At 54.6% G+C, this 13,796-nt stretch overlaps 1 protein-coding gene across 1 annotated transcript in view; it reads right to left on the reverse strand.

Annotated features, from left to right (window-relative positions):
• The window catches only part of LOC122385902 (serine/arginine repetitive matrix protein 2-like), a 95,214-nt gene extending 81,686 nt beyond the window's left edge, over nt 1-13,528 (reverse strand). Inside the window, exons 1-3 of the mRNA XM_043374529.1 lie at nt 13,480-13,528; nt 12,034-12,184; nt 9,002-9,212 (exon numbers count right to left, since the gene is read on the reverse strand). Coding sequence (XP_043230464.1) covers nt 9,002-9,212; nt 12,034-12,184; nt 13,480-13,494 — 377 coding nt within the window. The 5' untranslated portion in view covers nt 13,495-13,528. The remainder of the gene's footprint in view (nt 1-9,001; nt 9,213-12,033; nt 12,185-13,479) is intronic.
• Between the last annotated feature and the right edge of the window lie 268 nt (nt 13,529-13,796).

Raw genomic sequence — 13,796 nt, forward strand, 5'->3', positions numbered from 1 at the left:
AAACTGTTCGTGAAGCAACGCAAGTAATCGACATTTAACCTGGATCTGTCACACATGACCACGCTATATCAGAGACAACACTCCCAGCTCTGCGTGAATGGACCGCTACTATTGTGATGCCAGTCACAGTGATCCACAGGGGAGACCGTGCGACGGAAGAGAGCAAGCACACCATCGGGTAATGTGCGAGCACACATCCAACATCATGCTTGCATACTCATTTGCGCAGATGGCATTCTCGGATGGAGATAAAAAGGTACAAAAACACCCGTTTGTGTGCATATGGGATCCGCTATTCCAGCACGGAAGAGCACCAAACGTCATGGATACGGTCCACGATTCACGGTGCAAATGTGGGCTATTCTCGACTGCCATCTTAGTTTGTTTGTTTGTTTGTTTGTTTGTTTGTTTATTTGTTTGTTTGTTTGTTTTGTTGGGTTAGGCCCTTTCGGTCTGGACAAGACCATTTCAGAGCCGGAAGGATGATAGGAATTAAGGGGAGACATTGGTCTGGGCAGGCACCCTAGAGAGTCGCCGGGGCTGAGCCCGTCCAAATGGACAGGCCGACCAACCCCCAAGCACTCTCTGCATCCGGCTACGGGGTGCGCTCCCTCGGGAGCAGCGGTGCCGCTCCAAGGGAGCAGCCCGCATGAGGTAAAGTTGCCTGTCCAGCCCGGAGGGGGTTGCGGCGTTGGGGAGAAGGATTTCAGTATCCTGAGGATAGAAACACGGAACGGTGACTGCCATCTGATGTTCCTCAGAGTATATAATTTGTCATTCATCGTCCCCCACTTACGTTTGCGGTTTCAATGTCCACTGTCCGTTACCACAATCCACCACACACCGCCAACCGTCTACCATTTACCGTCCGACGTCTATCCGCCCGCAATCCACCATCCCGGCTCACATCCACCCGGTAGACCGGCGCACCTCTCTGCTGATTGCTCTCGGCGGGTCCACCGCCAAGGCCGTCTCCATGAGCGCGGACCACCATCACGGCACTGCCCGCCCCGGCCCGGCCGCCGCTGCCGCAGTCCCGGGGGCGCAGTTACTGCACCACAGATCGGCCGGTGCCGACGAGCCATCAACACAGCCGCCCACGGGACACGGCGGGCGAGGGCGGGGGCGGAGGAGAGGTTACATCCGGCTGTACAGTGGATCTAGTAAGGATCTCCAGACGAAAGTAGATGGCGTTGAGCCTCAGTCGAGTCCATGTGAGATTCAAGGAGAGGTCACTACCGAGCTGAGCCCGTTGGGGAGGTGGGGAGGGGCGAGAAGGTGGGGAGGGGTGGCGAGGTCACGGCGCGGGTGACCTGTCAAACAGCCCCGGCGCGGTGGGGCACTGCCGCAGGCAAATGGCGCACTCCAGCGTTGTTCCATATCGCGGTGGTGGGCCGGGCGACCGGTTAGCTTGGCAGTTGGCTGCTTGGAAGGAAAGGATAATGAGGCATGGGTTTGCTGTGGCTGGTTTATCTACTATATGATGAACCCAAAGTAATGCAAATGTGATGTTGGTAATGCAGCTGGCAATGCAATGCTAGCGAATGCTCCGGGCGACCAGTAGCTATAAGGATTAATATTAATATTATTTATGTCTCCTGAAATTTTCATTGAATATAATTCAAGCAATAGAAAGATCGCATCGTTCGCCAGTTTTTTGACCGGCTGGCCTTCTTGCGTGGAGCACCCTTTGGCAAATAATTATCACGCAGGTGATTTTTTTACTGGTAAGATGGGCCTTTAAGGTCAAATCAAGTCGCTAAGAGAAGATGAAGAAAAGTAGACGAATGTCACATTTTTGTGCATGAAGTCTCGAGTTAAAAAAGCTCAAAGTTGTTACACGTGTAAGCTAAAAGCAATCAGATCAGTTAATGAAAATATTTGACCCGAAATTAGCCTCTGTTTTGTCTGACCATGATTGCGTGTAAGACACCGGTCCAACAGGGTTCAACCCGGCCCAACATAGTTCGGCAATCGGCTCTCCCTTTTTTAATATTAAATTTGGCCCGAACCTTTTGAATGAAAGGAATCACAAGGACAGAGTCCCCGCTAAGCTGAGCTTGTTGCGTTGTCCCTGCTCTCTACCCTCCGATCAAACTATTCCTGGTCTATGGCCAAATTTTAACGTGCGCACATAGCCGCGCACGGCCGGTCCCCTTACTGACTTCGCCTGGCAGCGGCCTGCCACCAACCACAACCATACCCGTCAGGAGGCTCAAAAATGTCAAACATACGTCGCGTTTCGAACCCGGACTTTTGCAACCGGGACGTGCGCTCTCACCACATGGCACATGTAGTCCAGCGCTCTACCAACCGAGCTACCGGGACGGACATTTGCCTTGCGGTTTCGCCTCGTGGCATTGACAGACGTCAGACACTTTGGCCGAACTCTAGACGAAACACTGAGCAAGCTGCGCAGGGCGATAGGTGCTCGTAGCGTTGAGGTTGGGATAACCTGTGAGTGAGTGTGAGCTGAATGCGATGTCGTGAGTTCGAGCCCCACTCTCGGGTCTGGTTTTATCTCGACACGAACCAAACCTTTCCTTCTACTGCAACACAGATAAGCACGATGACATCTTTCCCGAATATCTTTCCCAATATCCTCTCAAAAAGTCAAAATTATCGCTTATTATGAATGTTTAGCAAAGTTTCATTTTTAAGTAAATATTTTTAGACATTTTTCTGGAGCCATTTCAAATCTTTTTTCTTTTCTGATTCTTTTTGGCCCGATAAAACCCGCCAAAACTGATCGTGCCAAATGAAAAATATCTAACTCAAATAACAGTTTGGAACAGCCTCATCATGCATCATGAAAATCATCATGCAACTATCGACTGAATAGTTGCATGCTATGAATGCGTCCTAGATTTCAATTACCTATCATTGTTCAACATTTTGGCTGGAACTGACGCTGCCTCTGGCTTGCCCGTTTGTTTGAGATAATGATTTCCTTCAGTCGCATTCTTGCTGGTTCCACATGAACAGGATACCACCATACCGGAGTGAACGCACCCGAAACCATCATCCCCTCCCCTCAGCCACGGCGCAGTGGCGGGCGGCCCTGGGCGGCCCACTCCCGGCGCTACGCACGCCCCATGCGCCGTGATACCGCGTCACTCCCCCTCCCTCCTTCCCTCCCTCCCACAATGACCGGTGACCTCACTTCCCTCGGGATTTGGACTCGCCCTACCCCGACCGTAGCGCCACGTGGTGGCTCTGGAGATGTTAAATAGACCCACTGTACCGCCCAGGGTGTTAGGTCAGAGTGCGAGGTCACTCGGATCACGGTGTGAGAGACATGCCGGCCGCCGGATGCGGTGGCATGGTGCAGAGTGTAGTTGCAGCTTGTTGACAATGCAGAGAGATGGGTTGGATTATTTGTACGAGTACCCACTTCATGGACATTAGACAGTAAATAATGTAAGTCAGCAATGGCATGAAGTATGGAACACTGCATTAATGCAGACAAGTTGACTATTGAGTGCAAAAACAAGCTGCAACAAACACAACCGTCTGGCAGCTATTGGTCAATAAACCTCCCAAAAAGTCAATGACCCTCCCTTCGGGTCTCCTCTTGCAGACAGCTGGCCGCTGTTCCTGGTTTCTGTCACATTGTCATGAGCGAAGGAGGGGGCGGTGACCGGTACGGCCGTGTGCAGACGTCGAACACCGGTCACAGCACTCGCCGGCTCGTGCAGCAGCTCAGCTCCCGGGCCGTGAGGACGCTCCCATCCTCCCACACCGATAAAGCCTAGGGCCGGGCCGGTACTCAGCAATGCGGCCGCTTAGTGCCGTGAGTTCCATCCTCAGGCGTCCACTCAATGACCCCGACATGATCAGTCGGAGAGGCCAACGACCATGTTCCGATCCAATATGATCTTCCTTGCGGTATACTCCCTCCTCGGCCTCCTGCAAACTCTCACTTGCAACTCTGCAGACAGTCCACCGGCCGTCACCGCTACACTGTGCCGCCGCCGCCCTCCTTTATAACCAGCCGCCCTTTACTTGAGGCTCCTCTAATTGCCGTAGTAAGGGCACCGCACATTGCAAACAAACCCACTGGCAGAACCCCGCCGCAAACTGGACAATCCAGCCCCAGCGGGCGTTTGTTATAAGCTGTCAGCCACAATGGATACCGGATGTTGTCTTGCATAATAATCCCCCTGGACCCTACTATGTATGTATGTACTGGACCCTAGTATGTCCCGCCCGTCCCTTTCAGTCTTGTCACCCCTCCCTCGTCTAACGTCCGGGATCCACTGGTCGGTACGGGTAAATCCGTCCACCGTTCCCCGTTCCACTCTGCCCCGTCCCGTTTGATCCCAGTCTGTACCGTCCCATCCCTTGTCATTTTTGCCCCGTTCCGACCGTTCCGACATGTCGGTCCGTCGCGTCCGTTCCGTAACTTCCGTCCGATCCGTACGTTTCATCCTTTCAGTCCGTCCCGTAGCATCCCGTTCCGTCCGTTCCATACCTATCCGTCTCTTTCCTTCCATCCCAATCCCTCCCATTCCATACCACCCACACTCACGTTCCTGCGCCGTCCGGCCGTTGTCTGCACTGCACACCGTGCACCGCACTCTGCACTACCCGTGCACCACCCACACCGTCCGGCCTCTCTCTAACCACTGTGTGCTCCGACTGGCCTCTGCAGACCGGCCAGGTACCGCCGCCGCCGCCGCCGCTGCTGCTGCTGAGACGGCCGGCCGTGACTCAGGCGGCGGCCGAGCGGCGGGCTGACTCAGGCCGGGCCGGCCCCTCACGTGCGCCGTCGCGCTCCCACGCCGCGACCACGCACGATGACAGCGGGTGCGCCGGCCGTCATCGGAGGTCCGGTCGTGACTAGTGGCTCCTGGCCTCTCCCCTTGCTCCCCAACCCTTGTCAGCTACAGTGCTGGGATATCGAGCCGACAGTACACACACACAGCAGCCGTGACCACAGCCGCCGGAGCTGATCGGCCCGGGAGACTCCAATATCGAACAGATAACAACCACCAGCCGAGCCCGGGTGTTGACGGCTGATCGCTGACGGCACGACGGAGAGTCACGGGCGTATCATGAACACCGGAGCCCTGCGGTGCCCCCAATGACCCCGTCTGGCATGCTCCCACCGCCGGCAGCCACAGGGCACGACTGGATCCACGCTACTGTCGCAACTGGCGGCAATTAGGTGCACCTTTCTCGCTAGGCTAGGTGACCCTAGCGTGGAGCCGGCGACCTCAGGTGCTATTTGGACGGGGTGGGGCGGCTCGAGCTGTCTCATCAACAGAGGTAGAGTGGAATGCCGAAGCAGTAGCTTGTGGACTCAACGTCAATCATCTCCACACTCCAGAAAAAGCAACGCGCTCACTCCGCCACTGAGTAACAGGAACACATTGGGACGACTTGGTGGGATAGAGGCTCAAGTTTTCTCACCAGGGAACGCTGTTTTGAAGATGACAGGACAAACAGTCACTCCCATACTCACCGTTAATCGTCTCCACACTTCAGACACAGCCAACACCCTCGCTCTACCACTGACAGAAACACGGAACCCAGTGAGACGGTCCTTCAAAACCAGTCCCTGTCCACCGCACCACGCCACACCTCTCCTCCGCCGCACCGATCGCCCGTACACCTGCACCCGCTCCGTCACCGTCTCCACTGACCGGCCCCGCCGCGCGGCCCTGTTTCCGCGGAGTCTCTGCAGCAGCAGCGGCGCCGGACGGGGAGGGAGGGGACCGGCCGGCGCGGCGGCGCGACTCATCGCACGGGAACCTGTTCGGTGCGGCGGCCGGCCGGTCGGTCGCCCCCTCCCCTCCCCCGGCGGTGGCGCCGTCACGGTCACAGACCGGGGGGGGGGGTCTACAGGTGTGGGAGGGGTCAGCGGAGGGACAGGAGGAGGGAGAGACAGGGGGCTGGCAGGGCTCTGTATGGAGAGGGCAGGAAGATTGACTCCCCGAGCGGTGAACGGGTCTGTTCAGGGCGGAGAAAGGAAGGGATTTCCACGCGCCTAGGTAAAGAATGGCTGGATTTTACAGGTACTCTCAATCAGCTCATCTACACATGACGGAGAAAGGGCCTTCGAACTGTGTGGTACCGGTTCGGCGACGGTAGCAGAGGCAGACCGATTGGCGGTCCCAGGAGGCGTCTGTCCGTGGCTTTAGACGCTAAGCCTGGTTGAAGTGGGCAGTGGACACTGGGCAGTGGCTATAAAATGCCGGAGGTAGCTGCTACCAAAGGTCGGAGCAATGGCCATCAAAGGTCTCGGCAGTAGCTATCAAAGGTCGCACTGTCGGCAACACGGCTCATCACCCCGTGAACCTGTCAGACCATTTATTATTACCGTCTGCACTTGAAGCGTGCCGACCGTCACTATCCCGGAGAATGATAGCCACCTACAGGAGCGACAGCTCAGTGGCATTTCGTCAGGGTATTCTTGCAGACCTTTTTACCGTGTCGATTCGTTAGGCTATATCTGAGAACCTTTACTCCGCGTTGAGCTTCACCACATCAACATTACATCTATCGGTCTCCCGGGCGATGTGGACCTGAGCTGCAGCCGACCCCCAGAGGTCAGAGGGCCCCGGCGAGGCCACAGAGCGCACGGAGACGCCGCCCCTCGCCGCTCTGTATACCGGGAGTTCCATCTACAGCATCCGGCTCATTACCGGTAATTATGGCAATTACGCCGGGAACAATATACACTGATCCGGTCGCGGCTAATTTTATCAGTACGGCGACTCCTCCACACGATATCCCTCTGCTGTTCCTTGCTCTTCCTTTATTGTCTATCGTCCTCTTCTAGCTCTTCTTTTCCTCTCTCTCTCTCTCTCTCTCTCTCTCTCTCTCTCTCTCTCTCTCTCTCTCTCTCTCTCTCTCTCTCTCTCCCTCCCTCCCTCCCTCCCTCTCTCTCTCTCTCTCTCTCTCTCTCTCTCTCTCTCTCTCTCTCCCTCTATACCTCTCTACCAAATCAAGGCGGCCAAAAGTTGCAACTCTCGCAATACCAAGTTTCAATAATGCACACTGGGGACATCCACTAGGAGCAGTTCATACCACCCATGAGTCATGATTGAAACATTTCACACCACCAGAACGCCTCATACCGCCCAAAGGTCAGACAGTCGTGACATGTCCGGAGTCAGTTTCCCGAGTCCATCTGTCATGAAGGCCTCACTGAGTACCACTTCACCCGGCCGTATTATCGTTGCAGCTGGCGAGCGGATGACCCCTGACCTCTGACCCAGGCCGGCCCGCAGCTGACCTTTGGCGGAGCTGCCGACGCCCAGGGTGTTCACGGAATGGCGGCGGCCGGATACGGTGGTCGTGTGGTGACGGGTGGGTCAATTCCTGGGTCTGTCAGAGCCAGGCACCGCAGTATTGAGACTGCATGGATACAGCGGTCACCGCCCAGAGAGCTCTAACAAAGCCGAGCTCCCGCTGGTGCCAGGACCGACGCAACACGGCGGAATCGCCACGGAATGGCGGCCAGAACTGGCACACGTTGGGGCACAGGACCTAAGCAATAAGCATTAACGGCAGATACGCATAAGGCGACCAGCAGTTCAACACCTGTCTGGTAATAGTCCGTCAATTGTCGGCAAGAAGTTCATCCACTGAAATGCGTCCACTATTGGTCGGCTGTCGGTCAATCATCGTCAATGTCTGGTTAGCCGCCGATCGCAGGTTTGCATCACAGCACCTACGGCCACCAACTTTCCAATTTCGGAAAGTCACGGCCATTCAATGACGACAAAAACTCGGAAAACTCGGAGAAAGGCATCTGAGACACGTGGAAAGTCGGCCAGTGGCGCAGGCCAGCACGCCACCGAACTATACCGTCGCTCCCAAATGGGCGCTGACTCATCGGCTACAGCGTGTGAGCCGGAATTTCTGCAGGCCATACTGTGATACAGATCACTGACAAGGGTCTTCAAGCCATAGCGGTGTCAGCGAATCACAACTGAATATGAAGAACTACTGGCTATGCCTAATATGGCAGTCAGTCCTGCAGCGACTGACACCCCTGTTTACAAATGAAATGAGCGTCTGTCAGCCGTCCTTCACGTTGATAGTTTTCCTCTTCACATAGCCCGCATCGCTCACGATTGCGTGTATAGCGTGCACCATAACTGCACCGCCCAAATGCCTTCAGGCCGATCAGGCACAAACTCAATTCAGCCCACTACTCGTGGGGCGGCAGCACCCGTCACCGCGGTGAGCCCCCCACAGACGGCTGAAGGTGGACCGGCGTTGGACCGGCGAGCGGTGCCGGACGTCCCTGTTCGATATGCAGGGTCGGCGCCACTAACAGACGGCCTTGTCGCCGACAAACAGACCGACCGATCGGCCCGGCGCCGGCCGGTCAGTCACGCTACTGCCGGCCCGGCGCCGGCGGGTGATGTCACTGGATCGATGACGTCACTGGAACGACCAGCGCTGAGCGCAGACTGTCTCCAACCCGGACCGAGGACCGGAAGGCGCCGGCTGCGTGTTATCATCAGTCGACAGAGGGTGTCAGTGTCAGGAGCTCTAGCACACGTGCTGCCAACACGCGACTACCTTACAAGGAACTCACTCATTTAGGGAGCCGACAACGCATGGCGCCATAGCGAACATCAAAAAGACGAAAAATGGCATCACGCCTCATCGGCAGCCATATTAATTAGACCGAATTTTCCACAAAAAACATGAATGCATGATGTATGCTTTTATCTCTGACATAATGTATGTTGATGTTCATATCATATTACCGGTGGCGGATGCCCAACCAGGAAAATGCGGTCCTTAGCTCCACCAATCTACAAATACCAACCTGGCCGGCCGTTGGGCGGGTATTCCGACGTTCTACCTATCAGAGAAAAAAAACGTCTCGTCGACACATTTTCCAGCAACGTTTCTTGCGAACCAGCGAGCTGCTGTACTCATGGAAGAAACTACACGTTTGTGAAATGTCCTATGTCCGGGTGCGTATCCATGGTACACTCGAAGCCTGTATCGTAAAGCAGCACGGCGCACTTACCCCGGGTCCTTCTGCATGATGCTGGCCAGGCTGATGGCGTTCATCCACTCGGTCATCTTCTCCTTGGTGTCGCAGGCGAAGTAGTAGGTCCGCATGTTGGCGTGCTCGATACGGAACGAGAACTTGCGGTGCACCCTGTCCTCGGCCGAGACGGGACAGACGCGGTAGGAGGGCAGCGTAATAGAGCCCAGCAGCTTGTCCTCACGGGCGTCTGCGAAAACAGAGGCAGGCAGGCAAGCGGTCAGAACCATGCGGCGGTACAATGTAATTAGATCACACATGCAGCACATGACTGGCGTCGTGGATTGGAACACAGGTATGGACCCACAATCAGATCCAGGACCCGAAGTACAAATAAACGGTCGTTAGTGAAAGTCACAAATAGGATATGTGTAGAAGGCTACAAGCATGTCTTTCTGACGGGAATGCCGCCTGTGACAGCGGGCGCCCTTCATCAATCCTGAGGTCCTTTGGCTGCCCCGTGCTCCGTTATCCTGTGGTCCCGTGTGGTACCTGATCCCATGGCCCTCTGATCCCCGTGGCCCTCCCGTGGTCCTTGCACCGTGAGCCGACCCGACGCCCAGCTGACGGGGGCACGGGTCGGCAGAACCCACCGACTTGGCAAACAATGGACTGATCACCTGGCACCGAGAGGGGCACAGGTAGAGGGACCGTCGGGACAGAGAGAGGGGCGGAGAGAGGCGGGGTGGGCGGAGGACGCCCGCCGCGCCGGCCCGGGACGGACCACTGGCGCCGCCCAGCGGCAGTCGTCTGCACTACGCCTCCAGAGCCACAGAGTCACCGCCAGCGCCGCATCGCTGAAGTAGCAGCGTGATCGCCAGAGGGCAGAAGATGGCGAACGCCAACATGTGCAAAAAAAGAAACAGATGCTGGTGCGACCACTAATGTATCTGATTAGGCCTAGGGGATACGTGGGCTCTAAGCAGCCCACAGAGGGCCTTAAGGGAAGTCAGAAAGTGATAAGACGTCCTTCACGTATCGCGGCCTCACGACGCTATGGACCCCATAATGCGTAGGAGACGAGGAACAATGAACACCTCGACTGTTCGAGCCACTCTCCGAACAGCTGACATGAATGCTGATTAGTCCCGCTCATTGGTCTGATCACCAGTCACGTGAGTGGCTTCTGGAATTCCCGTCTCAGTGATGGTGGATTACAGTTCGATGTAATCGACTCCATTACCGGTGATAAGACGGGATGACAGCACCTGCGCACACACAAATCCTCCCGAATCTGTCGTGCATATTCAGACACACCGCCTTCAGGTTTCACGGATTTAAGTTTCACGGGCATTCAGTTTTCACGGACGGACTCCCTGTGTGTTTCAGGCATTGAACTCTCTTCAGTCGTTTGAAGGCGTGCGCCGATGTCCCGGTCAGCGTCGATCGCCGCGCCCGGCCGCGTGGGCAGACTGAATGGGAACCGGATCCGGCCACGCAGCTCGTATGGTAATGTCCGACAGAGGAGCGACATGTACGGCCACCTCTGATAGGTGTATTCTGTCTGCGTATACACGGCGCAGTGAGCAGACTTAATTTGCATACCGGTTACTGCTAGTCCGATACGGCCCGAACGGGCGGGATATGTGCACCGGCGATACTAGCAGCGAGCAAAGCAGTTCACGGAACGGAGTTAGCCAAAGTAGATGGTATATAAATATCACATGACCTAGGGCTTGGCTTTATAAGTGTTAGCACTACCATCTGTAGCCTTGATAAGTGTCTTCACACGGTGTAACACCCTGAGTTATCGGCTGTATTGCGCGGCAGCTCGTTCATAATGATCGCCCAGACCTCTTCAGGGTTTATAAATAGCTATCGGCGATCACCTTGCTGTCTGGACCCCGCATCGACCTCAGGCGACTGGCTAACACCGAGCGAGACAGGACACTCGATACCGACTAACGAGCGGTCGATGAAGCTCCGACAGAGGCGCACTGGAGCTACCCTCCATCCGCGGCTGGGAGACAATCAAATCACCGACTGATGCGTCCGCACTTCCCACAGACGAAACTTTGCAACCGAGTTGGAGAAATAAAGGAAAACATGCCAAACTTTCAAAGGGTTTCGATCAGTGGAAATAGTGTGTCGAAGAAGAGAAAATTGTCTGCTTTGATATTGTGCAGGTGCGGATGGCTTGTTCTTCCAGTTCCTGTTACTTGTCAGTAATTTCAACATCAACCTTCGCTATGCTGCTTTACTCAGAAATGTATGGGTGTTCGTTCGGTGACAGGCAATCCACTCGTAATAGCTGCATCCGCATGCAAGCACATTTATCACGGGACAAAACCACTGTGCCAAATTCTACGGCCGCCTTTTTTTTAGTGTCCGTGACCGATCTATCAGCCTACGTTGGGTCGTGGGTCGAACGAGTGCAACATGAAGGCGAGTCCATGCTGCCCTGATCAACAGTTATATTTCTCCACTTAGCGGAAAAAACACTGACTGAAAAGGGACCAGACGCCCAGACCGACAGTGGATGCTGCCATCAATGAGATCTTACACATTTTACCGTCTTTTTCGGCACAGTAATGCACACGTGGCGGCGAAATTTAAATGCGACAAATGTAGGCCATGGATCGACTCGGTGTTCGCTTTAGCCCGGACCAGTCTGACCTATTCCGTGATGCCATTTAATGATCATTCCGTGACCGATGACAATGTGTCCCAGATTGTGACCACAAATGTCATGCAAATATCGCCCGGAGAATAAATTCAGCCGAAATGGTATAGCGACTGACGTAATGTCGGCACGACGCTCGATACGACGCACTGTTACAATTACCAGAACTACGAAACCGTTGGATTTCCCCGCATTTCTTCTGTATGTTTAGCACGGAATGATTCACCGCAGTATGACAGCCCGTCCTATTGTCTCATTTTTCACAGTAACTGTAACAAGCATGACCACAACCTGCACATCATTGCACGCTGTACAAGTTAGTGCAGCAGTACCGACAGTGGGCAGTAGCCAGTCCACACTGTAGTAAAGTGATCTTGAGTCCACCAACCTTTATAATAGTAGAGGCAGTACTCTGAGAGGACAAACCAACGCGTCTTCCAGAGTCGCAGCCGCTCCGAGCCCTGTTTGTCCAGCCATCCCCGCAGTGTGACGGGCGCCTCGGGGGAGCGGCGGGCCTGCGGGCCGCGCAGGGTGCCCCGCTGAAACACAGGGGAGAGCGTCAGAGGGCAGCGGGCAGCGGGAAGCGGGGCAGACAGCTGTCAGCTGTCAGGTGTCAGCGGGCAGTGGGCAGCGGGAAAGGGACAGCGGTCAGCGAGCAGCAAACATGGGACAGCGGATATGAGTCACAACATTGGCAGATTCTATCTTTTAAGTAATTGGCAGAATTAATTTGAGCATGACTCCGGTCTTGGGATCTGTGTTACAATATCGATGTTCCCGTCTGATCTCTCTGTCCTTCCGGATACTCGCGTGAGTTGATGACAGAAACTTCAGTTGGTTCGTGAACAACATGATACCTTCCAGGACCAGAACAAGTGTTAATATCTAACGGCTGTCTAACGGGAGATGTCAGGTGTGTGATGCTCACTGGTCGCTAATCACGGCACATTCTCTCCGCTCCAAGCGTGGGAGGAGGAACGGCGACCGATGGCGGGCGGGCGCTAACTTTGTTCATCGGCACGGTGCCGGCGCGGCAGAACAGATCGGCTATTGATCCGTCCCTGTGGCACCTGCCGCCGCCTTCTCCAGAGGCGGGGATTCCGAGCACGCACGGTGGCGAGCGGAGGGTATCGTGGCTCAGGTGTAACCGCCGGCTCTAAACCACTTCATAATGCAAAGGTGGGCTCAGCGCGGCATGTGACCGACTGGTAGACAGACTCCTATGGGAACACTATTGTTAATATGCGGTTCAACGCCGGCATTCGTATGTTCAGGTGTTCCTATAAAGTTTTGTCAAAAAAAGGCTACTGTCTTTGAAAGCTCAGTGTACAAATTACGAGTTATTACATCTATGAGTCATTAGTCTATGAGAACTATGCGTACGAGTCATTACATAAGGATTGCTGTCTGGTGCATACACAAGTCCGACACTCGTCAAATACTGAATGGTATTTTAAACACGTAGCGGGATTAACGGCAATCAACGTCAGTTTTAAGACATATTCTTGAAAACACGTTTATCAGTTTGACAAGTTAAACCCCCATCAAATATAATTACGTCTTCAATAAAATCGAATCATGAAGTCATGTCGACATCGAAATCGGTGAAGCCATGTCAATCCTCAAAAATAATAAAAACGTACTCATCAATAAGTCCAAAAAGAGCAGCTCACGTTACCGAACTTTTACCGAATACCTACTGGCCCAATGAAAGGCAGAAAGCTTTGTAGCTGAGTGATAATTCGTTACAGAGGGAGCCCCTCCCATCAGGCAGCCTGGGCGGACGCGCCGCGGAATGCGCCGATTGTTTGTTCGTCGGGGTTTCGGTACTAACCTTCTTGGCCTCCATAGTGCCAGCCGTTATCTTTGCGGGATCATGCGGCGCTCTGAAACAGACGGAGACAAAGATCAGATCAAAGATACGATCGGCGGGCAGCTCCTAATTACTGTCATGTCAACACAAACACTCGGGGACCCGCCTATCTGATGCACACTGTCTGCCGGCGGCACGGGGTCTCACTATTTGTTTTCGCCGAGACTGGAGCTGGTTACGACGTCAGGCGGCTTTCTTTTCAGATCTTTTCGCGTCCGCGTGCCACTGGGCCCGCACCGCCTTTGAAGTGAACAGGATTTCCTCAGTGGGCTATGAAG

This window comes from Amphibalanus amphitrite, unplaced genomic scaffold (assembly GCF_019059575.1).
Source record: "Amphibalanus amphitrite isolate SeventyFive unplaced genomic scaffold, NRLGWU_Aamphi_draft 000234F_arrow, whole genome shotgun sequence".
NCBI lineage: Eukaryota > Metazoa > Arthropoda > Thecostraca > Balanomorpha > Balanidae > Amphibalanus > Amphibalanus amphitrite.